The 27,124-nt window shown below is 36.5% G+C and overlaps 1 protein-coding gene across 6 annotated transcripts in view; it reads left to right on the top strand.

The window, feature by feature from the left end:
• ANKRD28 (ankyrin repeat domain 28) overlaps nucleotides 1–24,445 on the top strand; it is a 180,690-nt gene extending 156,245 nt beyond the window's left edge. For 5 of the 6 annotated variants that reach the window (XM_020288906.2, XM_020288917.2, XM_020289005.2 and 2 more), the window contains 11 exons: nucleotides 2,313–2,514; nucleotides 5,389–5,476; nucleotides 5,696–5,813; nucleotides 6,568–6,787; nucleotides 12,815–12,902; nucleotides 12,991–13,074; nucleotides 13,655–13,800; nucleotides 14,452–14,534; nucleotides 14,956–15,038; nucleotides 16,178–16,269; nucleotides 21,163–24,445. In XM_020288906.2, coding sequence (XP_020144495.1) covers nucleotides 2,313–2,514; nucleotides 5,389–5,476; nucleotides 5,696–5,813; nucleotides 6,568–6,787; nucleotides 12,815–12,902; nucleotides 12,991–13,074; nucleotides 13,655–13,800; nucleotides 14,452–14,534; nucleotides 14,956–15,038; nucleotides 16,178–16,269; nucleotides 21,163–21,449 — 1,491 coding nt within the window. In that variant the 3' untranslated portion in view covers nucleotides 21,450–24,445. The remainder of the gene's footprint in view (nucleotides 1–2,312; nucleotides 2,515–5,388; nucleotides 5,477–5,695; nucleotides 5,814–6,567; nucleotides 6,788–12,814; nucleotides 12,903–12,990; nucleotides 13,075–13,654; nucleotides 13,801–14,451; nucleotides 14,535–14,955; nucleotides 15,039–16,177; nucleotides 16,270–21,162) is intronic. The other variant, XR_012920527.1, reaches the window with a different exon arrangement.
• Nucleotides 24,446–27,124: the final 2,679 nt, after the last annotated feature.

Raw genomic sequence — 27,124 nt, 5'->3', positions numbered from 1 at the left:
CTCCCCACTAGTACTTCTTATCATGTTTAAATAATGAAGAAGGCATTCTTGAAGCTTCCGGCTTCCTTGCCTTTTGCGTCCTTGGAAACACCGTCACCTGTCCTAGACTTGCATAGTAAGAAGTTTGAAAAGGCAAAGACAGCATGGAGAAAATAGCCTTTTTTAGCTATTGGTGGCAAGAAGTGAAGTCTGAGCAGATGACTAGGCATTCTTGCATGGTCATCATCATTCTGACCATAATAAAAGCACTGTTATTTCTTAAGCACTTACAAGGTGCTAGACTATTTACCCCTCATGGAGATTCAACAAATAGCATGTTAAAGGCTCCCAAAAGTCTTGCAGTCTGTAGGACTCTCTTATTAGCTTAATGATGTTTCTTTAGAAATTTCACATTTGTGGGCTCCCCCCCCCTCAGTTTGGCAAGTTTCTCTTTTTGTGCCTGTAAACATTAACAGTGCACTCTACATTGATTAGAGGTTTTTTCCTCTCCCACAATTACTTTTTTTTTTGGTCAGATTTTTTTCATGTGGTGTTAAAAAAAAAAATCACAAAATTTGCCTTCTTAACCATTTCTAAGTGTACAGTTCAATAGAATTAAATATATTCACATTATCATACAACTAATCTCCAAAATCTGTTCATCTTGCAAAACTGGGACTTTGTACCCAATAAACCAACAATTCTCTATTTTCTCCTCCCTTTAGCCCCTGGCAACTACCAGTCTACTTTCTGTTCCAGTGAATTTGACTAATCTAGGTACCTCATTTAAGTAGAATCATACAGTATTTCTTTTTTTGTGACTGGCTTATTTCACCTAGCATAATGTCCTTAAGGTTCATCTATCTTGTAGCATGTGGCAGAATTTCCTTCATTTTTAAGGCTAAATAATATTTCATTGTTAAGGAAATGCCACATTTTGTTTATCCATTCATCTGGCATTTGACACTTGAGTTGCTTCCATCTCTTGGCTATTGCAAATAAGTGCTGCTGTGAATAAGGGTGTATTGAATAGTGTTTTTAAGCTGAAATGGAAATTTTGTAATTAGGCTCAGTGGAATGTGATTATACCACCACTTTTTCATTATGTATCTGTCTCTAGGAGGTTTTCAGAAGTTACTTGAAGTAGTTTTTCATTCGAAATGCTCCCCATTCAGAATAGCTCAGTGCAATGAAAACATACTGGCCAGAGACTCGAGGAAACTGGTCTTTATTCATGTCTGGTTTCCAGACATACAGGCTGCTTCTCTCGGTCCTATACAAGGACATTATAAGAGGAAGAGTCCTGTGGCTAATCATCATGGCTCCTTGTCATCCTTATTTTCTCTCCTTTTTATACAATCATCTACATATACTGTGGGGTTCCTCAGAGTTCATTCTTTTAATAGCATAATTTCATTGACCTGGTATTGAGGAGCAAAGTTAAATGTGGTCTGAGAACCATAGAATTCTGTAATCAACAGTCACTTTAATCTTTAAGGTAGTCAAGCTTGTGGTAGTCAAGCCTTCTACCACAGAAGCATCAAAGAGATCGGTAAGGCCCAGAGCAACTTTATCTCTTACTGGTATTTTCCATAAGAAATGGCTTTACAGTCCTTTGAAGCTTATTATTGCTTCATGTCCTGCTCAGCATCCAGTCCAGTGTAAATAATGTATGCTCAGTTGACATGTTGGATTTGAAATGAATTAACTGGAAAGCCCCTTTATCAGACTGGGTAAAGAAGAGGGCTTCAGTCTGACAAATTTTAAACCTTACTCTTTTATACAGTCAGGAAAATGCCTGGTATATGGTAGATATTCAAACGGCTCAGTTAAGTATTTCTTTGCTAAAAGAAATGCTTATTTTTTAGCAATAGCACATTATGAGATAGGGGTAGTCCTTTAATTTGAGAAATCAGAAGATTCAAGCACCAACTCAACTCAAGTTGCTGGCTGTCTCTGGAGTTAATGTAGAGCACTGAACGGTGATTGAAAAGGCGGGCTTTGGTATCATAGACTTAGAATCACAGTTTTAAATGAATTCATGTCACACATCCATTGAATTTTCTACCATGAACCAGGCATTATATACTCATAAAAAGATTACCTGTCATTTGGACTTTTATTATTTGCAGAATACCTGTTCCCTGACATTGTAGCCTACTATGTTTATTGTTAGAAAAGTCTATAATTAACTTTCTGAATTCTGAATACAGAAGTTTTGAATTATCTCAAATAAAATAATGTGAAGTTAAGTTTGCTTATTTACAGTTTAAACAGTATTTGGAAAGTCAGTCTATATATATTTTTTAATTTATATTTTTATTTAATTTTAGGCCTATCATGGTCACCATCAAGCATTGGAAGTGTTGGTACAGTCTTTGTTAGATCTTGATGTGAGAAATAGTAGTGGAAGAACACCCTTAGATCTTGCAGCATTTAAGGGCCATGTTGAATGTGTGGATGTACTCATTAATCAGGGAGCCTCAATTTTAGTAAAAGATTACATTTTGAAGAGAACACCTATACATGCAGCAGGTATGCCAAATACTGTGCTTGATTTATTTGCCACCATCTAATATTCTTCTCTTTTTCTATTTCTAGTATATAATATTGCTAGGAATTATCTTAAAATTTTTGACTTTAAATGGTTGAATGATTGTATTGGGGGAAATCAACACCAAGACTGTAATCACTTAAAAAATCATTATCTGTTTTAGAAATTAGATTTATGTAATAGTCTAATTTCTGAAATTCTTTAACAATTTATAAACATTTTGACTTATTTTACCAGTGTACTACATTAAACATTTATTCAGACAGATTTATAGAACCCCTATTTTATGCAAGAACTACTCAATGTTGTGATTTGATGTTGTAGCAGATATGTTATAAATGCAAAGATCTATAACCAAGTCATTGAAATGGCTTGGTACCAGCTGTATATCACTAGTAGATGCAGATTCACAAGTATCTACAGACAGGAATTACTACAAGGTAATATTCATTTTCAATAACCAAGACTGGTATAATTAAAAAAATCTTAGCCAAGTATTTTTCTTATCCCCAATAGGCTGTGTTTATGTGATTAGATTCAGTTCACTTAGTCTGTTTTTATAGAGTGACCTTAAGAATGCATATGAATATACATGTTGGATTCTATTTCTAGTTTTTTTGGGAAGCTTGCATTGTAGAGGACTATTTATTAAACACACTCACTGTTGCTCCCAGAGCAGCCTTTCAGAACAATCAAGCAGGGTTCGGAGATAAATATTTTAATGATGGAGATACACACACACACTACATGCTTTGATCAAAAGGTTAAAATGCTATCACTTTCTATTATCATAGTCTGAAAAAGAGTTAAGTTATATATCAGTCTGCAAAGTTAACTTCCAAGTAAGTCCCAGCTACTTGGAAGGCTGAGATGTAAGGATCACTTGAGCCCAGGAGTTCGAGTCCAGCCTGGGTAACATAATGAGACCCTGTGTCTAGAAAAATTTAAAAATAAAATATAAATACAAATATATATATAGATAAGAATTATATTGCAATAAATTATAGGCAGAGCTAATTTAAAGCTTTCATGGAGTAGTTATACTCTTAATAGGTAAACATTGAGCTAAGACACTACAGCAGTAGCTGGCTGATGCCATATAGTCCAGCATAAGTCCTACCTGCAAAAAGAGAGCCAGGATACTGTTAGCACCTACCTTTTCAATAAATGCAAGCCTTGGTTATATGGCTGCCTTTCAGATTTGGAAGTCTACTAGGGAACATCTTATTATTCATAAGTCATAGAAAGAACACCGAGATATTTTTTTTTTTAGAGGTTAACGTTAGCATGCCCATGGTGATACTAAGCTTGGTGTTTGGTGTCGAACTTACAGGACACAAATACTTACCAGTAGCTACTGTGCACTGTGTAAATGAACTGATTTTTAAAATGATGTGCCAAATAGGATCTCCTTGAACCATCCCCAAGTCTTATAAGAGATGCTGGCAGTGTGCAGCATACAGATTGGGCTAGGGTGGGAGGGGTAGTGATTTTGAGCCACAAGTCATAATTAATAACTATTATAATTTATAGTAATATAGCTATCAGAAAGTGCTGCAGAGACCAGGCACAGTGGCTTATACCTATAATCCCAGAGCTTTAGGAGGATCACATGAAACCAGGAGTCCTAGACCAGCGTGGGCAACAGAATGAGACCCTGTCTCTTCAGAAAAAGAAAAGAAAAATCCGAGCATAGTGGTGTGTTCCTGTAGTCCCAGCTACTCAAAAGGCTGAGATGGTTAGATCCCTTGTGCCCAGAAGTTTGAGGTTACAGTGAGCTATGATTACACTATTGCACTCAAGCCTGGTGACAAAGTGAAACCCTGTCTCAAACAAAAGAATTATATTAATAGAATATACAGTATCTAACTTGCTTTCACCAGTTTTGTCATCTTTTACTTAGGAGCAGTAGTGATAGACATTGCTTTCTTCATCATTATGTGCAAAATATATTTTTCTTATATGTTTCTTTAAACTTCAAACTTCATTATATATGAGTAGGACCTGAATTTTGCAGAGGATTTAACTTATTTTAAAATTTTTCTGTTTTCTTTGAGCTACTTCTGTACCATTGCCCATTTTATGCATTTGGACTTACAAATGTATTCTTTAGATGTATCCTTTTTCTTCTACTATATACATATCATTTGAAATTCTTTCAGCCCTAAGTAACAGAGTACTTGGAAAGTGGTTTAAGTGACCGGTGTTTAGTGTCTCACATAAAATGTCCAAAGATAGATACAGTTCCAGGGTTGGTTGATTCTGCAGTGGTGCCAGAGCTCTGGACCAGATTCTCTATTCTCTTGCCTTTGTATTCATGTCACAAATGGTTGCTGCTACTTTATAATATCATGCCTAAAATCAGTAAAGAAAAAGCATAGGAGTTCATTATCAGGGATAAAAAGATTTCCTAGAAGCCTTCTAGATTACTGAGCCTCTCAGTGGTCAGGTCTCAAACATGTGCTTACCTCAAAACTGATCACTGTCAGAGGAGAATGGAGTGGTTATGATTGACTTGGTCTAATCATATCATCCCTTGGCTAAAGGCAAGCCACTCTTCCTGACCACATTGCCTGAGAATTAAATAAAATGAGCATTCTATTAAGGCAGATGATTAAGGATGGGTGCTGGGTAGCCAGCCTGCATTCCATGATTTGCCATGAAGAATTTATATCAATTCAGCTTTAATAGCCAAAGGCAATAGAAACCTTCTTTGTACCTATAGTTTTCATTCTTGCATACTGAATTCAGTGAAACTTTCCCAAAATTAAATTCTAGAAGATATGCTCTCAGGTAGACATTTTCTATTTTATCATTATACATAATTACTGAAATTTTTAAATTCTGCTTTACAGCCACAAATGGTCATTCAGAATGCTTACGGCTATTAATAGGAAATGCAGAACCACAGAATGCAGTAGATATTCAAGATGGAAATGGACAGTAAGTTTCAATAATTTTTAAATTATTTGGGGGATGATTGTTAATCTTCATACTTTTGCTCCTATTTTAGTAAGTCTTTCATAGTATGTAACTGAGTAACATCAAACATAGTTTTTTAATTTAAGTGTCCATTAAATTAATGTCACAAAAGGTATATTTGGAAAACCATAGAATATAGTATTAAGTCATAGCACTAAACCTATTACTGTTGTTTCTCAGAACGCCTCTGATGCTGTCTGTTCTTAACGGGCACACAGACTGTGTTTACTCACTGCTAAACAAAGGAGCAAATGTAGATGCCAAAGATAAATGGGGAAGGACAGCACTGCATAGAGGGGTAAGCAAAAATATTCTCATTTCCTTTCAAAAAGCTTTTATCACCTCATATAACCTAGAACTGAACCTAGGTTATGTTTATTTTTCTCCATTAAATATTTTATCAAGTAATCTTTACTATTTCCTTTAGTATCTTAGTTTTTATTTTTTATTTTTTTCCAGTACCTCAAACTTGAAGTATCTTAGTTTTTAAATGCTAATTTTGAACAATCACAGTACAACTTAATCCAGAGAACAATGTTAGAACAAAATTTTAAAACTCTAAAACCTTGAGTAGAATTAATGTCAGTTTGACTTTTTCCCATTATCTTACCTATTCTTAATACATTTTTATCTTTTTTACCTTTGAAATATTATTTTCATTGAATTACAAGTTTCTCTCTTCCTGTTTTTTTGTACAACTTGTGTTTTGACAAAGTTGTTGCTTTAACTGAGTTTTTTTAATTTCAAGATATTACAGGGGTACAAATGTTTAGGTTACATATATTGCCTTTGCACCACCCTAGTCAGAGGTACAAGCATGCCCATCCCCCAGACAGTATGCCCTGTACCCGTTCGGTGTGAATATACTCCTCCCCACTAACTGAATTTTTAAACCACTTCCAATAAAAATACAGAATTATTCAGAAAATGATAAATGGCCTTAATTGATAGAAGGGTATGGGGATTATGGACTTGTAATTTTTTAAATTAGCTAAAGTTGGCATGTAGTGTTTAACATAATATATTTGACTAGATGTAAATTATTCTTTCAGGCAGTTACTGGCCATGAAGAATGTGTAGATGCATTACTTCAACATGGTGCTAAGTGCTTACTTCGAGATAGCAGGGGCCGGACACCTATACATTTGTCAGCTGCCTGTGGACATATTGGTGTTCTTGGAGCCCTTTTGCAGTCAGCAGCATCCATGGATGCAAATCCAGCCATAGCAGACAATCATGGATATACAGCACTTCACTGGGCTTGCTACAATGGTTAAGTATACAGATAAAAACCTGTATTAAATGCCTATTATGTGCTGGGTAGAGACAACTAACTATAATACATTATGAGATTAATGAGAATGACATATTTATAAGGCAAACTTAAAGTTTAAGATTTGTAGGAAGCTTAGGAACAATCCACTATATAGTTATAGCTCACTCCTGTTGTCATGCTAAAGCTGAATAGTTGTCAAAGGTGTTTTGAGATAAGTCATGAAATGTTTTTGAAGTTTTTCTTAGACCTTTATTTCAGCAAATATTTTGCACTTTTAAGAAGTTTTTGCAATATTTCCACTGCTTTTATATAGTATGCTTATATTTTGATTGTTTTTACTTTCTAAATACACTTGTATTAGGAAAAAATGACCAAGGTAGGAGAAACAATGAAATGCATCACATTCTAAACTGAAATCTCTGTATGTTTATTCTGAGTATATCACAAGATAAGATTCTTACATCACCCGTAACATATATGCTCCATGTTTTAAAGGAATAAAACCCTGGCAGATCTTAGAATTAGGAACTTTAATTGGTTAACTTTGCTACATGGTTAGAACAGACTTACTTTTGGCTTCCTAGAGACTCACACTCACAGTAATCCCTTTTACAGACTCACAAAAGATCATTCAGGAAAACATAAAGCTCTTTTTAAGGAATAGATGTTAAAATGGAGTTTAGCTTACAGAATGTCACAAATTAAAATTTAAATAATGGAAAGACTTTGAATTTTACTCCAAGAGAAATGGATGGCCATTGCTGAGTTTTGAACAGGAGTGGAGATGACAAAGCTTATGTTTTACACAAGACCAGTCTGGCTGAGGACAGACTAGAGAGAACCCATCGCAGAAGCAGGGAACCGTCAGGAACCCGTGGCTCTAATCCAGGCTCATTTTTAGCCATTTCACACACATGTGTCACTTTGGGCAGAAGGCAGGAAACAGGAAGCACTCTCACGTTGCACCTACATGAAGCTGGATGACAGCAGCCTCCTCTACCTGCAGGCTGGCTCCATCACTGTCACTGTCTTTCTCCTCCCTTCCAGGTTGGCGTCCACTACACGCACTCTCAGACACGTCATTTTCCTTCTCTAAAACCACGAACCAACAATATGCCAGAATCTTAAAAGTAATAATACCTTATGATCTTGTGACTCCACTTTGAAGAAACAGTACTTAGGAAATATTTTTAAAAGGGAAGTGCTGATTTTCAGAAATGTTTCTAATAGGATTATTTATAATAATAAAAAATGTGTAACAACCTAAAAAAAAAACATAAAATTGTGAAGCATGTTGAGATACTATTTTCCTTTTGTAGGACCAGAGATTTTATCATTTTTGGAAACACTCAGGTGTATTACATATAGTGCAAGCATCATTCCTGTCAAAGTTTGAGGTCAAGGCTTTCTTTAGCAGAGAAATGAGAGGTTTTTAAAATTTCTTTTGAATTTCTCTGTAGCTTTGAGATAAATGTTAAGTTATGACAGCATATCTACAAAGCTGTAGTCCACAGTTCTAACAACTTTCTCTCAAAATGTAGAGAAAATATAAACTGTATCTTTATATAAATATCTATTTGCTAAAATAGATAAGTATAGTAAGTGTCTGTTCTACAACCATCTAACTGCTTTTACCAGAGAGTTGAGGTTTTCTTTCTGTAGGATGCCACTTCATGGTTCTTTTCACTGGAAGCCATTCTGACAAATAATGTTGTTGAGTTATGGTGAAAGAAGAAATCTGAATCTTACAGAATTACAATTAAATGTTTTCACAAGTATTTCTGAGATATACTATTTTGATTTTCACATTAATCCTTATGCCAGAGTTGAGAGTTCCATTCTTTTGTTGTGAGAAAGTTTTGGGCTTTTCTTGAAGATGGTTCCGTGATTACATTTGGTCATCCTTCAATTGAGTACTGATGGTATTACAAAAATCTTGACTAGTTACAGCTATTGCTAATTCAAAAAGTTTAGTTTACTTAGTTTCCCTTTTACTACCTCAGATCCTTAACCAATTTTGAAAAGTATAAAACCTTTGGAATTTGACTTCTCTTTTTCCCATTTCAACTTATTAAACCGGTTGGTTGGTTGGTTGGTTGGTTGGTTGGTTGGTTGGTTGGTTGGTTTGGTTTGGTTTGGTTTGGTTTGGTTTGGTTTGGTTTTGGTTTTTGTTTTTGTAGAACTGGTCATGCTATGTTGACCAGGCTGGTCTCAAACTCCTGGCCTCAAGCAATCTTTCTGGCTCTGCCTGGTTTGTTTGGGTTTTTTGGGGTTTTTTTTGAGTCAGAATCTTGCTCTGTTGCCTGAGCTAGAGTGCCTTGGCGGCGTCAGCCTAGCCTACAGCAACCTCAGACTCTTGGGCTCAAGCAATCCTACTGCCTCAGCCTCCCCAGTAACTGGGACTATGGGTGTACACCACCATGCCCGGCTAATTTTTTCTATATATTTTTAGTTGTTTAGTTGTCCAGCTAATTTCTTTCTATTTTTAGTAGAGACGGGCATCTCACTCTTGCTCAGGCTGGTCTTGAACTCCTGACCTTGAGCGATCCTCCCGCCTCAGCCTCCCAGAGTGCTAGGATTACAGGTGTGAGCTTAAAACCTGATTTTTAATGAGTGTAGTGAAGTGGCCAAACAGTGCTAAGTCAAAAAAGATGCTGTATTTTGCTATTAATATTTGATGTTTTTATACTGTGACTTAACATTTTACAAGTATAAGGAAAACCCAAAATATCTAATATAGTAGAAAAACATCCACAGATGTGTGATTTTTGTTTATGTAAAGTCAGTGAGATAAAACTATTTTGAAGCAAAGACTTACCCTGCTTGCTTTTTTAAATATATCAGTGAGAATTAACCATTGGAAAAATCACACAGTGAAGTTTTTTTTTGTCAGGTAGAGCATTTAGTTGTAAATATACTGCTATAACTGTCCTTTAGAGAACTGCTCTGTATTATAACATTTCTTAACAGGTCTATATGTAGAACACTGTTTCCCTGAAGTGAGTTCCTACTCTATTCCTGCTAAATTTAGACTCTCTAAGGCATTTTGTACAAGACACAGAATTTTGCATGAACTATGTGCCTGGTTACTATTTAAAGATCATAACAGATGTGTCTAATTTTCAGACTGTAGCAAAATTGTGATTCTGAATTGAGCTATAAGGAATTAAATGTGTGTTGGCTATATGCAATAAGAGACTATACAGACAGCCTAAAATTAATGCCATATTTATAGCCGTAAGCCTGTTTTATAATTTGGTATTCTGAAAGTAGAATATATAAAATGGTTTTACTTTGACTAGTAGCAATTATTGTACAGCTGGAAAGAAGATTGGAAGCACTCCAAAAGAACAGAAAACAACCTTTCTACCAAAATTAAACTGAAGTGATACCCAAGTTTTAGGGAAAAAAACAGGCTGAAGTTTAAAATTTTAGTTTATATGGTCATTACTTACAGAAATTGAGTACTTACCTTATTCCTTTTAAAAATTTATTAATTTTTATGAAGCTCTAAACATCTTCAGAATAGCCTTCCAAAACATCAAAAGGAGGATGGATCAGTTCTATATTTCATAAACTGTGATACAAAGTGATGAGAGTGTCTGCTTGATATCACCCAGCAATGATTTCTGCAGGTAACCAGGAGCCTGAAAGTTCCCTTTTTTCTCAGTCTGACTCTACTCAGATAGTGGTTCTCAAACTCTTTGGTCTCAGGATCTGTAGGTTATAGCTATTAATATTGACTCTATTAGAAATTGGAACTGTTTAAAATTTAAAAATATTTATTTCTTTAAAAATAATAAATCTATTATGTTAAAATAACATTTTTGTGAAAAATAACTTATTTTCTAGAACTTTTTTAAAGTGAGAAGAGTAGTAAATGCTCTTTAATGGCTAGTTTAATAGAATGGTTCGATTCTTATATATCCACAGCTATATTTATGCCTTTTCAATATCACCCCAGGATTCTCCAGGCCATACCTTAAGAACCCACATGCCAGGAGAATGGGAGGCTCTTAAATCAATACTGGATGACTTTCCCTTGCTATTTCTTAATAATAAGTTAACATTTAGAAAGATAGAATTAAAGCAGAATTTCTCAACTTCAGCACTATTGACATTTTGGGCCAGATAATTGTTATGAGGGACTGCCCTGTGTATTGCAAGATGTTTAAAAGCATCACTAGCTTCTACCCACTGGATGCCAGTAGCACATCCCTATCCTCAGTTGTGATAAGCAAAAATATCTCCAGATTTTGCCATTATTTTTCTGGTAAAAACAATTATGGAATAAAGTTGAAGTTGAGCTGTTGTTTGAGAATGTTAGGATAATTAGGCTAGAGGTGGTGGCTTATTCCTATTATCCCAGCACTTTAAGAGGTGGAGGTGGGGCTGGGCATGGTGGCTCATGCCTGTAATCCTAGCACTCTGGGAGGCCAAGGCAGGCGGATTGCTCAAGATCAGGAGTTCGAAACCAGCCAGAGTGAAAGTGAGACCCTATCTCTACTATAAATAGAAAGAAATTAATTGGCCAACTAATATATAGAGAAAAAATCAGCTGGGCATGGTGGCGCATGCCTATAGTCCCAGCCACCTGGGAGGCTGAGGCAGGAGGATTGCTTGAGCCCAGGAGTCTGAGGTTGCTGTGATCTAGGCTGACGCCATGGCACTCACTCTAGCCTGGGCAACAAAGGAGACTCTGTCTCAAAAGGAAAAAAAAAAGAAAGAGGTGGAGGTGGGAGGATCACTTGAGGCCAGAAGTTAGAGACTAGCCTGGGCCAATATAGTGAGACCCTATCTCTACCAAAAAAAAGAAAATAAATAAAATAAACTGGCAAGTAGCAATACCTAAAAATTATTTATCATATACTGATAATGTGAAACTCCTTGGAACATTAAAGAATAAGATTTCTATATATGCTCTTATGGAAGGAATAGATAACAATTCAGTAAAAAGCAAGTTGCATCCTTTTTGTTATGACATGGGGTGCATTTGTCATCTGTGGCTAATGTCTCTTGCTCTTGCTATATAAACCTATACCTTGCTGTTGCTCTATAATCCTGTCCTTTCCTGAATAAACCTCATTTTGTACTTAGGAAAATAAAAGGCAAGCTGTAAAACCAAACATGCCATTTGCATAAAAAAAGAAAGTACAGGCTAGGCTCCCTTGGCTCAGGTCTATAATCCTAGCACTCTGGGAGGCCAAGGCAGGAGGATTGCTTGAGGTCAGCAGTTCAAGACCAGCAAGAGCAAGACCCCATCTCTACTAAAAAGACAGAAAAAAATCAGTCATGCAACTGAAAATAGAAGAAAATTAGCTGAGTGTGGTGGCACATGCTTGTAGTCCCAGCTACTCGGGAGGCTGAGACAGGAGGATCGCTTGAGCCCAGAAGTTTGAGGTTGCTGTGAGCTAGGCTGACGCCATGGCACTCTAGCCCAGGCAACAGAGAGAGAAGAAGAAGAAGAAAGAACAGTCATTCCTTGTTATCCATGGGGGATTGATTTCACAAACTCCTATAGATACCAAAACCCACAGATGCTCAAGTCCCTTATATAAAATGGTATAGTATTTTGCATATAGCCTACACATATCCTCTGGTATACTTCAAATCATCTCTAGATGATGTATAATTCCTAATACAATGTAAATACTATGTAAATAGTTGTTAAACCCTATTGATTAGGGAATAATGGCAAGGAAAAAAAAATCTGTACAGATACAACCATCCATTTTTTTCCCCCGAATATTTTGTGTCTGCCATTAGTTGAATCCATGGATGCGGAACCCACAGATTTGGAGGGCCAACTGTATGTTTGTATGGGTGCACTTGTATATGCCTAGAAGTTTTCTGAAACTATTTAATACTAAGTTACCAGTGAGTGGTTACAGTCTAGAGAGTGGACCTGGGAGATAGGATAGGGGCAGGGACTTATACTTTTTCCCTTTAAACACATATATATTTGCAATTTTTGCTAATATCTTTTTTAAATGTTAATAGCTGGTTTTTATTTACTTATTTAGGTCATGAGACATGTGTAGAACTTCTTTTAGAACAGGAAGTTTTCCAGAAAACTGAAGGAAATGCTTTTAGTCCGTTGCATTGTGCCGTGTAAGTAAATCCAAAATAAGATTTGGTTTGAGTTTTTAATAAAAATAAACCATTGCTGTGAGAATGATCACTTTGTTACCTTACACAGGATAAATGACAACGAAGGTGCTGCTGAGATGTTAATTGATACATTAGGTGCCAGCATTGTGAATGCCACAGATTCAAAAGGAAGGTAGGAATCCAGCTATGTAGGAAATAGTTTTACTTTAATCAGGAAAAAATTTTAACTACTTACCCATTATGAATTGAAAGTTGATTTTTGTGTTTGCAGGTATAAATTGTTCTAAAATCTTATTTTTTACATTATATAAAATGCTTTTCTATTAATTTATAGTTTTGAAAACTATTTTTGAAGGATTTCACCCTTTTTTAAGAAGTTATATTTGTTACCCAAAGATCATTGTTTAACAAAGTTAACAGTTTTCTAAATAGGAATAAAGGCTAGAAGAGAGTCCAGCAGTTATCATAGGTGGCAGTACTTGGATCAGGATTAATTTTCTTCAGATTTCTCTTTAAAAATGTAATGTTTATCTTAGCAATTTTATGAGTAGTTTAAGGCCTATACGTTATTGAAAGTACAAATTTCTATGGCAGAAATTAGTACGCTCCATTAAGCTTATTTGTATCCAGTGTTTTTATAGCCTAATATGTAAACCCTTAAAAATTGCTTGTCATAAATTAAAGAATAAGTTTTTTTGCAATATACATAACATTCAGGTTTAGTCATGTGTTTCAATTTCTCTGTATCACAGAAGTCCTCTTCATGCAGCCGCCTTCACAGACCATGTAGAGTGTTTACAGCTGCTGCTCAGCCATAATGCTCAAGTCAATTCTGTGGACTCTTCTGGGAAAACGCCTCTTATGATGGCTGCAGAAAATGGACAAACAAATACAGTTGGTAAAGAAACTGTTTAAGAATTTTATTTTTCTAAGCATGTATATTGCTTATGTATAACTTAGATCCCAAGCCTTCTGACTTCCACTAGTTATTACATCACTCCTAAGACTTAAAACCTTTTACCTGCTTGCAACCCGCATTTTCGTTTAGGGACACAATGTTTTAATTTGCCCTTACTGATTGAAGAGTCTACTTTACCAAGGCAGTGTACCATAGTGGTTAAGAACACTGGCTCTGGAATCGGATTGCCTGAATGTGAGTCCTAGATCTTTCAGCTAAGTGACCTTATGCCTCAGTTTTTTCATTTATAAAATGAGAAAATAACTACCTGCTTTATATGGTTATTATGAGGGTAAAATAAATTATTATAAATCCAGAGCACATAAAACAGTATTTGAAATTTACTACCCACCCACAAAGTAAATGTTAATTGCTGTTATTAGTGTCTGTGATTTACACAACATTATAATTATCCTATATAATTATAGACACTAGAGTATGTATACATTATAGATAACAATATTTTTCTTGCACTTAAATTTTTGCGAGAGGGATATTTTTGCTTTATATTTTCATTTCTCTACAGTGAGTTATTGGTAATCTAAGAAACATGTTCATAAACATAAGAATTGATGCACTTTTTCCTCCCAGAGATGCTGGTTAGCAGTGCTAGTGCAGATCTGACTTTACAAGATAATAGTAAAAATACCGCCCTCCATTTGGCTTGCAGCAAGGTATGTACACATTTTAAAGACATGTTTTCATTGTTAATATTAACAGTGGCATTAGAAGTTTTTTCATTTCACTAAAATCAACAGACCTAGGGGACCAAACCTCTAATGATTATTGGCATCAGGTTTCTTAAACAAAAATACTGACTTATTTGGCACCATGGTGTATAAAAGTCTCCAGTAAGCCAAATAAGTTTTGGAACACAGGCCTAAACACAATTGTCATTTTTCTTTAATCTTATAATTCTTGTCCTTTGCCCCACCTCCTCTCCCAACACGTTTGGACAGATATTTTAAAGTATTAGCCAGGAAGATTCATGGCATATATATGGTGTTGTACATATTGTATAGACTGGGATTATTGAGTTTGTGGATTTATCTTTAATGGTTTAAAGTTTCTAAGAGTTATTTGCCATAATTTTAGGGTCATGAAACTAGTGCCTTGTTAATACTGGAAAAGATAACAGATAGAAACCTCATCAACGCAACCAATGCAGCCTTGCAAACGTGAGTACTTTTGATGTCTAATGAAACTTTGTGGCCTATAATTTTTTATAAAAAGGATAAATGGATATTTTTTTAACATGTGACTATTGGAATAGGTCTCAGTCATAGAAGCAGTTAAAAAGTAAAGAATGGGTTTACAACTGACAAAAATTGTTTTTAAAATCATCACAATTATAAAGGCATATGACTAATATTTTAAAAGCTTTTGAACTGAAACTTTATTACAACATTGACAATAATGTAATTTTTTCTTAGTCCATTTACCCATATAATTTTCTCCCATCCAAGTACTGACCAGGCCCAACCCTGCTTAGCTTCTGAGATCAGACGAGATCGGGTGCATTCAGGGTGGTATGGCCATAGACCATATAATTTTCTGAAGGAAAGTAGTAGTATTCTGTATATTTTATGGAAATCAGCTATAGTAATATGTTATTTGACACTAGCAATAAATGAGGTAAGAAATTATGTGTCTGTAAGCTAAAGAGGTTTCAGAAAGAATCGTTCTTAATAATGTGAGCAGCCAACCTCCACTTTGACTGACAGAGATCTTAGATCAGTGTCTCCCATTGTTCTCTCCTAATTTTCATTTGCCGTTCCACTTTGAGACTTGGTAAAGAGAAAAATATTCAAATATTGTTTCCAATCTGGGGTCAGTTAAATCCCTTGAAGGTCTAAAAATTAGTCATGGGGCTTGTAAACTTTTTTCAATGCATTAGAATATATGCTATTGCAATTTACGGTTTTTATTATATACTCTGTTACATATGTTTGCTAACTTCATTTCTTAACATAAGAATGCAGCTTCATTGGTAAAATCTTTTTAAGTATCAAATCTTAGAAGGAAAGTAACAAAAGGGTTTGGTGAAGGTGGAAACTTGCTGGTGGGTCCTGTGCCAAAGCTTACACACATTGATAAGGTGTGGCAATACACTGCACAGAGGTTCTGCTGTCCCCACCCCCATCTTTGCTGGTGGGACTAGGTGCCTCAGGTTTGTACCTCTGGGTCTTTACAACTCTACCGAAATGCCCTCTGACAGCCAGGTGCGTGTGTGTGTGTGTGTGTGTGTGTGTGTGTGTGCGTGCGTGTGTGTACATACGTACTTAAACGCACGTACATGTATAATTTTTCCCCCCAGACCTCTGCATGTTGCTGCCCGAAATGGGCTAACAATGGTGGTTCAAGAACTTCTGGGGAAAGGAGCAAGTGTGCTTGCAGTAGATGAAAATGGTAAGTTGGTTCTTCTATATTCTCTTCCCTTCACCTGTATCTTACTAGAAGCCCTTACCTTTTGATGATCCATATTTAAAGTAAAATAGGCCAGGCACAGTGGCTCATGCCTATAATCCTAGCACTCTGGCAGGCCAAGGCAGGAGGATTGTTTGAGCTCAGGAGTTCCAAACCAGCCTGAGCAAGAGCCAAGACCCCGTCTCTACTAAAAATAGAAAGAAATTAATTGGCAAACTAAAAATATATAGAAAAAAATTAGCCGGGGCATGATGGCACATGCCTGTAGTCCTAGCTACTCGGGAGGCTGAGGCAGGAGGATCGCTTGAGCCCAGGAGTTTGAGGTTGCTGTGAGCTAGGCTGACGCCATGGCACTCTAGCCCAGGCAACAGAGTAAGACTCTGTCTCAAAAAAATAAAATAAAGTAAAATAAATTTGAATATTTCTTTTTGGTCAAAGAGGAGAGCTGAAGTTAATATTGAATAGTACTTTGTGGCAAAGGAATAAGGGCAAAAGAAACAGGAAAAGTTTATCTAACAGATGAAATTCTGAATTCGTATATCATCTATTAAACCAAAGCCAGTGTTTACTATTTATATTTACCACCTTCATTTACCTTAGTAGCCAAAGATTTTGTTCTTTCAACAATATTTACCAAGGTCCTACATAGTGCCATATTCTTACATAGAGCCAGTACTTCCATTCATACACTAGGTCCTGTGTACTAGGTCCCCTTTTCCTGTCCCCTTTTCCCTCTGAGAATTTCACGTTACACATTCTTCCCTTTTGTGCCCCACAATAACAATGTTTTGGTCTCTTCCTAGATTATTCTCATCAGTATATAAATATTGATTTTCTCATCTTAAAGAATTTTGTATTAATCCCACAACTCCTACCAGCTACTGCCTCATTTCTTTGTTCCCTTTTGCAGCAAAACTACTCAAGAATTGGCTCTCTTGCTGTCCCCAATTTTTCTCCCCTCTCATTCTTTGATTCTCTCTTAAATCCTCTACAGTCAGGCCTTTGTCTCCCCTCCACCCCCCCCCCCCACACACACACACACTGCAAAACTGTTCTCATCAAGAGTACCAGCAACCTCCACTGAACTAAGAGTTCTTTGTTAGTGCTCATTTTACTTACAGTTTTTGGCACAACTGATTACTCTTTTTCCTTTGCTAAACTGTCTTTACTTGGCTTTTAGGACCTCACACGTTCTTGGCTTTCCTTATATATTACTAGTTATTTCTTCTCAATTTCTTTTATAAAATTTCTCCCTCTTCTCCCCAATTTTTTAATATTAGAGGGCTCTAGGACTAAATCCTTGGTTCTTTTTGCTTTTACCTAGCTCTACATTTACTCCCTAAATAATCTCATCTAGTCCCTTGGTTTTAAATACTACCTATATGCTGAGAATTCCCCAATTTATATCTCCAGCCCAGACCTCTCACAATCTTAAACCTAACATGTCCAGAACCAAACTGCTAATTATTCTTTTTTCTGCTACCCTCGCCAAACCTGCTCTTCGAATAGCTGTCCTGAGCTCAGCTGAAGACATCTCTCATCTTTATAGGTGCTCAGGGCAAAAACCTTAGAGTCAATCTTGATTTCTCTCTCTCATACCCAGTGTACAGTCCATCAGCACATAACTGTTGATTCCATCTCTAAAGTATATCCCAAATCGGCCCTCTTTTTTCTTTTCTCCTACTACCCTGATCCGGATACTTTTAAAATACATGAGAACATGTTACTCCTGAATCTTGGTTCACTCCTATGATCTGTAAGGCCCTACAGGATCTGTCCCCTACCCTATTACATTTCTTATCTCATTTTCTGTTCTTCTCCCTTTTCTCAGTTCATTTTGCCATGCCAGCTCCTCCATAGCAGGGTTTCCTTGCATTATGATCTTTGTTCTGGCTGTTTCCTCTGCCTGGAAAACTCCAAGCATTCTTTGACTAAATCTTTCACCTGTTTCAAATCTTAGCTCAAATTTCATCTTTTCAATGAAGCCTATTCTGGCCTACTTTATTTGTACTGCAACTTGCTATGTACCCCTACCACAGCATTCTCAGTCCTTGTTAACCTGCTCTACTCTTTCCTCTTTATTTTTTTCATTGAGCTTCTATTAGTAACATACTGTATATAATTTACTTTTTTATTATGTTGATTGTGTGTTTCTCTAATACAAGCACCACAAGAGCAGCAAATCTTTGTCATTTGCATTCACCAGTGTATTCTGAGTGTTTAGAAGAGGCCCTGACATAGTGGAGGCTCAGTGAACATTTGTTGCATGAGTAATTATACCAAGCACTGTGCTAAGTTCTAAGTATATAATATAGAGTAAGACAGTCTGCTCCCTTGAGTGGAGATGAATGTGAGCAGGCTATTATGATGCACCTAAAATAGTTTAACTGGAGTAAACCTAGAATGCTATGAGCATACATAAAAGGGTCTTCAAACCCCTTTTTGCAAGATCAGAGAAAGCCATCCCCAAAAGTGACTTCTAAGTCAAATCCACATGACAAGTAGAAAGTATGGAAGGAACTTTCTAAGCAGAGAGGGTGACATTTTAAAGGATAAAACCCCATGCAGAGGGACAGGAGCCTTGTTTTAGTCATATTTTGACTGGAAAACACTCCTGAAACATGCTTTTATGCCCAACTCTACTGTCATCCAAGGCATCATGGCATGTCTGATGGGTTGTTCTTCCTGCCAGCAGCAGCAGCAGATACCCTCAGACCTTCAGAAGAATCCTTGAAAGAACTGAGCAGTGAGGCACTCTCCTGGTTACTTTGAGCATATATGGTTTACAAAAATAGGCATATCCTTTAGCCACTCTGTCAAGCTTGGAGGAATATCAGTTCCCTTTGACCCTTGACAAAAAGGGAAATTTATGAAGAGGAAAAAAATTATTTTTTCTTTATTAAGACTAATATAGCATAGATGAAAATATATAAGAGAACTAGAAACAGCATCTGCCCAATAGTTAAAATATATAACTAACCATGGTATAATCACACATTGAAATACTATGTAACAATGAAAATGAACCAACTACAGTTAAGTACAACACTGATAAATCTCACACACATAATGTTAAGCAAAAGAAACCAAATATAAAATAGTACATACTACATGATTTCTTTTATATTAGGTACCAAAAAAATCAAAACTAAACTATAGTGTTTATGACTACAAGTAGAAAGGAAAGCAAGGAAATGATTACCGCATAAATCAGGAATGCAGTTACCATTGTGGACGAGGAAAGGTATAGTGACTGGCTAGGGGATATGCGGGGCTTCTGATATGCTGGTAATATTCTTTCTTGATTTGAATGGTGGTTATTTGAATGTTTGTTAAAAGTCATTCAGCTAGTTAAAACACAGATGTTGTTTGTTTGTTTTTTGAGACAGAGTCTCACTCTGTTGCCCTGAGTAGAGTGCCGTGGAGTCAGCCTAGCTCTCAGTAACCTCAAACTCCTAGACTCAGGTGATCCTCGTGCCTCAGCCTCCTGAGTAGCTGGGACTACAGGCACACGCCACAATGCCTGGCTAATTTTTTTCTATTTTTAGTAGAGACAGCGTCTCACTCTTGCTCAGGATGGCTCAAAAACAAATGTGATTTTAGTTTAGTTTAGCTTTGTTTTGTTTTGCTTTGCTTTGCTTTTTTGAGATGGGGTATTACTCTGCTGCCTGGAGTAGAGTACAGTCGTGTCATCATAGTTCACAGCAACCTCAAACTCCTGGGCTTATAAGTGACGTTCCTGCCTCAGCCTCCTCAGTAGCTAGGACTACAGGCATGCACCACCGCACTTAGCTTTTTTTTTTTAAGTTTTGAGAGAGATAGGGTCTTGCTGTGTTGCTCAGGCTAATCTTGAATTCTGGGCCTCAAGCAATCCTCCCGCCCCAGCTTCCTAAAGTGCTATGATTACAGTCATGAGCCACCCCACCATAAAAAACAAATGTGATATTTTAATAAATATATGCATATGTGTGTGAAGGCTAAAACTGGGGTAAATGTAGTAATAGGGAAAACAGTGTCTAGATGTACAACAGCAAATGAAGCTATAGAGCAAAACCAAGTCATTTGCTGCTAAATACCTATTGGCTTCACGTGGCTTAAAATAATAAGTGTGAACTATTATAAAGCTCCATATGGTATAATTAAAACTTCGCATCACACTTTGTATTCAGCCTCAAGACTAGATCTTGACCAGCAGAGGTACCGAATGTTACCTCCCCAACTTGCTGTGTTGATACTTTGTAGGGCCTTATGCCTGAGGTCAGTCAGTCATCTTCTGCTACAAAAGGGAACATTTACAATTCCTATTTGTTTTGATTTAGTAGTGTTTTTAGAGTTCAACTGTTTAGTTGATCTGCTGTTTTTCTTCAACGGACTGACCCCCTGAGAGAAAAGTTAAATTGACAACCAAGTGTCATTTCTTGAACACATATCTTTTGAGCACCTGCCCAATTCCTCATTCTTCAATATGTACATGTTTAGACTTCTCAGTATGTAAAGGCTTACTTACATAACTGAATTAACAGTAAGTCTCTACTCACCATTGTGAAATAAGATTTATCAAACTATGTATTTTTTCTTATTCTAGCCCAATATCTGCTATGAATTCAGATGGATATTGATAAGTTGTGAGATCTTGGGGAAATCATCCTTCTCAGTTTCCTCTTCTGTTATCTAGTCTATAAGGTCTCCTAGATTTCTATAGCTATTTTCTTTTCCTACTTATTGGAAAGTTATGAATCATACTGGTTAAAATAATTTATTATAAGCTGAGAAATTTAAAATATGTCTAAAGGTGAATTCCTTAAGTTTATTTCCTTTTACTTAGTGAAATAAGTCTCAGGATGTTTAATTTTTAAATTTTATCTTTAATTCTAGGCTATACCCCAGCTTTGGCCTGTGCTCCCAATAAGGATGTGGCTGATTGCTTGGCTCTCATTTTGGCCACCATGATGCCTGTTTCATCAAGTAGCCCTTTATCATCCCTGACATTCAATGCCATTAACCGTTATACCAACACCTCAAAAACAGTCAGCTTTGAAGCCTTGCCCATCATGAGGAATGAACCTAGCTCCTATTGCAGTTTCAACAACATTGGTGGGGAACAGGAGTACTTATACACTGATGTGGATGAGCTCAACGACTCCGATTCTGAGACCTACTGAGAGGCTGAGCCGGGGGTCTAAGGGAGTTTGGACACTAAAACTGCAAACTGTGCTTTTTCAGGAAAAAGGCACTTTCATATTCACATAAAAATTCAACCTAAGAGGAAAGATCGCACAGTGAGCCGATATAAGAAATGTGATGACATTAGGAAGAAGAGTTTTAAAGGCAAGTTTTACAAAAGGAACTTTTAGAATCTTGAAATAGACTTGATCAGAGAAAAACAGATTGTTGTCAAATTGCTTTGTGGAATTGTTTATTTGATTTTGCAGCGTCATGAATAATTTGGGACACTGTGCACCCTAACCTGCTTATACAAGCAACACTATTGTAAAAGAAGAAATAAGGACACTAGATTTTAAATTTTATCAATAAAATTACAACTAAACTTAAAGGCAATAAAAGTTTGGTACAGTAGTCATTATGTGCACAGCAAATTGCCAAAGGACCAAATAACTTAAAGGTTTTTTAATAGAATGCCACTTTGTGGAAACCGAAGTAGGTGAAATGAAACATTACCTAAACCAAACTTTAATAGTTCTGGAAATGAAGCTGAGATTGGTTTTAAATGTTGATTTTTTTTTTTTTTAAGAAAACATCTGAAAGCCTTTCAATTCCATGAAAAAAAGCAGATGTATTTTTACATTTTTTTCTTTTACATAAAAATTTCAAATTTTTATAATATTAGAATTAAAAACCAGCTGACTGGGTGCAGTATGAGTGAAAATACTTGTGACAGAGACATTGAGTCAGATTAGGGTCGAGCTGTTGCCCAGTTGTGAATGCTTCGGGTTTTAAATTGAACCATTTTTGTTTAAAAATGTAAAGAATTTCCTAGGAAAAAAATTCATGAAATCAGAAAGTAGATTATTTCACCCAGTTGCAGCTAAGTTGTAATGGAGTTTTCAGTCTTACTGCTTTTGATGGCACACGTTAGTCACTTTACATTACTTTTGTGCTCCCCAAAATGGGTTGGGGGATTTTTGTTGTTGTTTATTTTTGTTCTTTGGGTTTTGAAAAAGTGATGACTCAAAAGGAAAAAATACCTCTTGTTATTCATAAGTTAAACATCTTTAAGTCTCTTGGAAGGCATTTCTATATTGGGCAAGATTTAAAATACTGAAGCCTAGTCATATTTAAAAGTAGTATGTTTGGAACCTGTTATTATTTGGAGAGAGAAACAATTGCCTGCCAAATTGAAGACTACCTTTCAAATAAAAAAGAGATAGAAAAGGATGACATTTAAGCTTTTAAATAACAATCTATGTGGTTCTGCTTTTACTGTAACTGTCACTTCCCAGTAAAAATGATTTCACATATGTAGGGATCTTGCAGGTCTAGGTAAAGTTCCATAAATTACAGCAAAATGATACCCATTTTCATTTTATCCTTTTTGTATTGTGAAACTGGAAACTTTATGACATTGTAAATTATCAGCTGGTTTTTCTGAATATAAAGTGTGAAAACACAGAACAGTATTTTGATCTATTTGATAATTTTGTGGGTTTTTTGAAGAATTAATGAGCATGTACATAGAAATAGTGACTGCTTGAATACTGTATTTACTTGCACTCTTTCAGTACATCAAAATTCCTGTATATTTTAGAGTATAATAAAACACAGATGTGAGCTGTATTTAATGAATAAGTATTTGTATCTGTGCATATTATCTAAAAATCTATAAAGTTTCTAGGGCATTGACTACTAGATTTTAAGCATTTTTCTAAAATATTTACAGAAATTAGAAATGTAATCTGCCATCTTTTATTTGTAATATAAAGAAGTCAGAATGAACCCTTCCTAATTATTAGTGGTAGGAAGGTGAATATGCATTTTAAAGACAGTGGACTACTTTTCTATTGTACCTTTTAAAAAAAAAATTCAAGCGGATTCTAAAAGTATACATATGTGTGCTTTCTCTTTCCTTTTAGGAATTCTCTTCTGAATTCCCTGGGGGAATTTTCTAGAATCTCAGAATTGAAAGAGACCTGAGGTTCATCCACTCTCTAACCTCTTAACAAATGCAGGAGTTCCTTCTACAAGGGTGATCTTTCCACCTTGAACACTTCCAGTGACTCTACCTCACCAAGCAGTCCATTCAGTTGAGCAGCTCTAACTGTTAGAAAGGTCTTCCTTAGATGGAGTTGAAGCCTCCCTCCGGGTAACCTCTGTCCTTGGGTCCGGGTCTGTCCTCCGAGAGAACCCTGAGAATGTTGGAAGGATGAATCTCGCACGCTCTGCCATGTCTTCTCTTTTACAGGCCGTTTGACTCCCCTGCTGAAGTGATTTCCAGAAGGACTCATTTGGCACACTATTAGAGTTACCACATTTAATGAAATCCAAGGTGTAGCTATAAAGTAATGAGCTGTTTTTAATTTATCCTTACACATACCAGAACTTCGATCCTGCATCTCTTATATGTAACTGATGCTGTTATCAAAAACATTTGTGAGGTGGTTCTTGCAGTTGCCAGCCCACTGGGAAAACTGATTTCATTGCTTTGTAATCACATCTGTGAGTCTATCCCCCACCTTGATCAACCACTGCACCCAATGAGTTGAAATCTTGAAGTGCTGTCCCAAATGGTATTTGAACAATACCAGTATTGTTGGAATAAGTATGTGGACTACTTGAATGAACACAGCACCGCAGTAAGTTCCTTTATAGTTACACCTTTGTATGTCAAAAGCATTCGGGCCCTGTTCTATAGTGTTTTTTTTACCCTCACACGGAGTAGAAAAGCCTGTTTGCTTTCTTTAACTTCTGCATGAAAGGTAACATCTGAAATATCTGATGTGTATTATAATAATGCCAGCTTCTGCTCTAGAACTACTTTAGGGTGTAAATGGTGGTGATAGCAAATGACCCCGTTTAACAAGACACTCAACTCAAACAGTGCCATTTAGTTCAGGAGATCTCCAAGTATAGCTGTAAATTTGGGGTTTAATTTGGCTTATATTGGACCTTTTAAAGAAATAAAGTTTTTTAATGCAATATATCAAGTGTCTGTCTTTTTTACGTGCAGACTTATTTTCCCTTAAACTGTCTAATTAGTGTTCAGTGATGGCATATTTTTACCTTTCTTTTAAAAACCTAATGACCTTTCAGTAAAGCTGGGGTTTTTTTTGGTTTTTTTTAGTAAAGCTGTTTTAAATGAACCTATCTGTGGGATTTTCAAATATATTTATTCAACAGGTATTTATTGCTTACTTACTGTATACTTGGGGATGAGAATGGGCAGAAAGCCTAGAAACTGTGGCCTTGTTTTGTAGGAGCTTATAATTTCATCATGGAAAGGTATAAATAGAAAGTAATAAAGTGTAATTGAGGTAGAGGTGAATTGCTAAAGAAGAACACACTGGGAAGAAAGATCAGAACAGGCTTCCTGGAAGAGGTGGCTCTAAGGCTGGACATTGAGGACCAAATAACAATTTGAGCAGGTAAAGGGGGCAAATAATATCCTATGTGAAAAGAACAAAACCAGCAGTTCTTAAAGTGGCTGGTGGAAGGATGCTGTGGGATGGAGTAGATGTCAGCACTTTAGCATTCCTGAGCATAGGAAGTTTATGAAAACATACAAAACAGCTAATTATAAACAGGTACAGAGATTAGATAACAGAAGCGAGAACACAGAGGTGATTAGAGGAACAAGTTGAGGGCTTTAATAACCTCAAAATCGTCTTTATGCAGCTAATAATAATAGAAAATGTCTACACAGCATTTATCAGGTAACAGGCAAGATGCAAGGAACTATTTATAGTACCATTTAACACATGAGGGAAGAGAGAGGAAGTAACTTTTGCCCAAGGTCACCTGGCTGGTAATTCGTGAAGCCTAGGTTCAAATCCAGGCAGTTTTGTTTGTAGTCTTAATCCCTTAATGACTGCTAATATGCTTTCTGGTCCTTGTTGAAATTGGTGATTTTGAAGTTGGGACACATACTGATTACTAAATTAAGTAAGCTCCCTGTAGTTTTATTCTCCTAGGTCACTATTTTTAGAAGAAACATAAATCTGACTGCAACAGATGTTGATTGAACACCTGCTGTGTGCCAGGAGCTATGCTAGGCTCTGAGCAGTACAGCGACAAGGAGGAGGTAACATAGTTTGCCCTTACGATGACATGTATCCTGAAAGAATGACATCTACTTATGTTTCAGTTGTCGTTGCTGCCTAACCACCCCAAATCTCAGTTGCTTAAAATAATCATTCTCACTCACGCCTTTGCAGGTTGGCTGACACAGGGTTGTGTGGGTGACTCTGCTTCAAGCTGGGGCTCTAGCCGAGCTTGGCTTTCTGCTGTCAGTTGGGCTTTTGCCTGTATAGAATGCAGAAGTTGTACAGAAATTTTCACCATGATGGGAAAAGCACAAGAAGGCAAGCCCGACCACACAAACATGATTTGTGTCTGTGTACATCACATGTGCTAACACTTCACTGACCATAGCAAGCCCTACATCAGTGGGACGGGGCAGTATTCTTTGCCAATTGGGTTGGAATAGTTTTGGTTCCATTTCATCAGTTCACCTGCTGTGAAATGATGAGCCAACCAATTTGTCACTGTTTTCCATTTTTTCCTTGGGCATGTTTGGTAGTCTCTCCTTTATGACTGTTCTTTCTCTTTTTGTGGTACCCTTCTGCTGTGGGTGGTCCAGCTATGAAACTGGATAGCGAAAATGTACTTTGAGTTGTAAAGTTCTTCCTTGGCACTGCAGGGCTGATGAACGGTTAGTTGTTGAATCTGCTCTTTCCCAAAGGTAGAGAACCAACCTCTTGCCTACCTCAGCCTCCAGAAGAATGTAGCACCGGTCTCCTCTCTCATGTCTTCCTGTGCCCATCCCTTCCAAAGCAGATCATGATCTAAAAGAAGATAGAAAGGAAGGCTTAGCTAGTGATACTTTTCAAGGCAGAGTTAAAAAAACTGATTATGTAAAGCTCTCCACTCTAGATCAGTTCTCCATCTCTCCCTCTCTAGCACTTACATAAGTCTCCATCTCTGCTTCATTCCTCTTTTTGTGTTACATCTCACTTTCTTTTGGTCGTCTCCCTCCTCTTGCCCTTATGATTCTTGTCTATTGTCTTAATTAAATTTGAAGTGTAGGCTTAAGTAGTATTTCCTTAATTTGAAATAACAGTAATTTAATTTTAAGATACTCCCGCCTCTTCACACTTCTGTAAACTTTAAGAACAATTAAATTTTCATCTTTAAAACTGATTTAGCCATTTGTCAAACATTTCTGGAAGTACATGCTCTGTGGCATGCGCACTGTTTTAAATATGGTAGGGACACAACAGTGAGCTGTATAAAGTCCCTGCCCTGAAGAAACTTAGGTTGTACCTACCTACCAGGTACAGTGAACAATATTCAGGTGATGGGCACACTCACAGCCCTGACTGAAGCATTATAAAGCTTTATAATGTAACAAAAACATTTGTACCCACTTAATATTTTGAAATTTTAAAAAAAATACCATACTCCTAAAAAAAAAAACTTAGGTTTTAGTCAGGCAGACAGTCAAGAAAAATATCTGACGATTACTTTGCAGAGAAAGATTTGTAAGAGTGACTGTCTAGCTATCTGAGTTCTGGTATTTGGGAGGAGGTCCTTGATATCAAGATTTTTTGCCCTTATATGCACTAAGATTACAGGAACATTTCTCTTGTGAGGTGCAAAGGTT

Source organism: Microcebus murinus, chromosome 1 (genome assembly GCF_040939455.1).
Source record: "Microcebus murinus isolate Inina chromosome 1, M.murinus_Inina_mat1.0, whole genome shotgun sequence".
Taxonomy (NCBI): domain Eukaryota; kingdom Metazoa; phylum Chordata; class Mammalia; order Primates; family Cheirogaleidae; genus Microcebus; species Microcebus murinus.
This window is presented reverse-complemented; position numbering and strand designations above follow the sequence as displayed.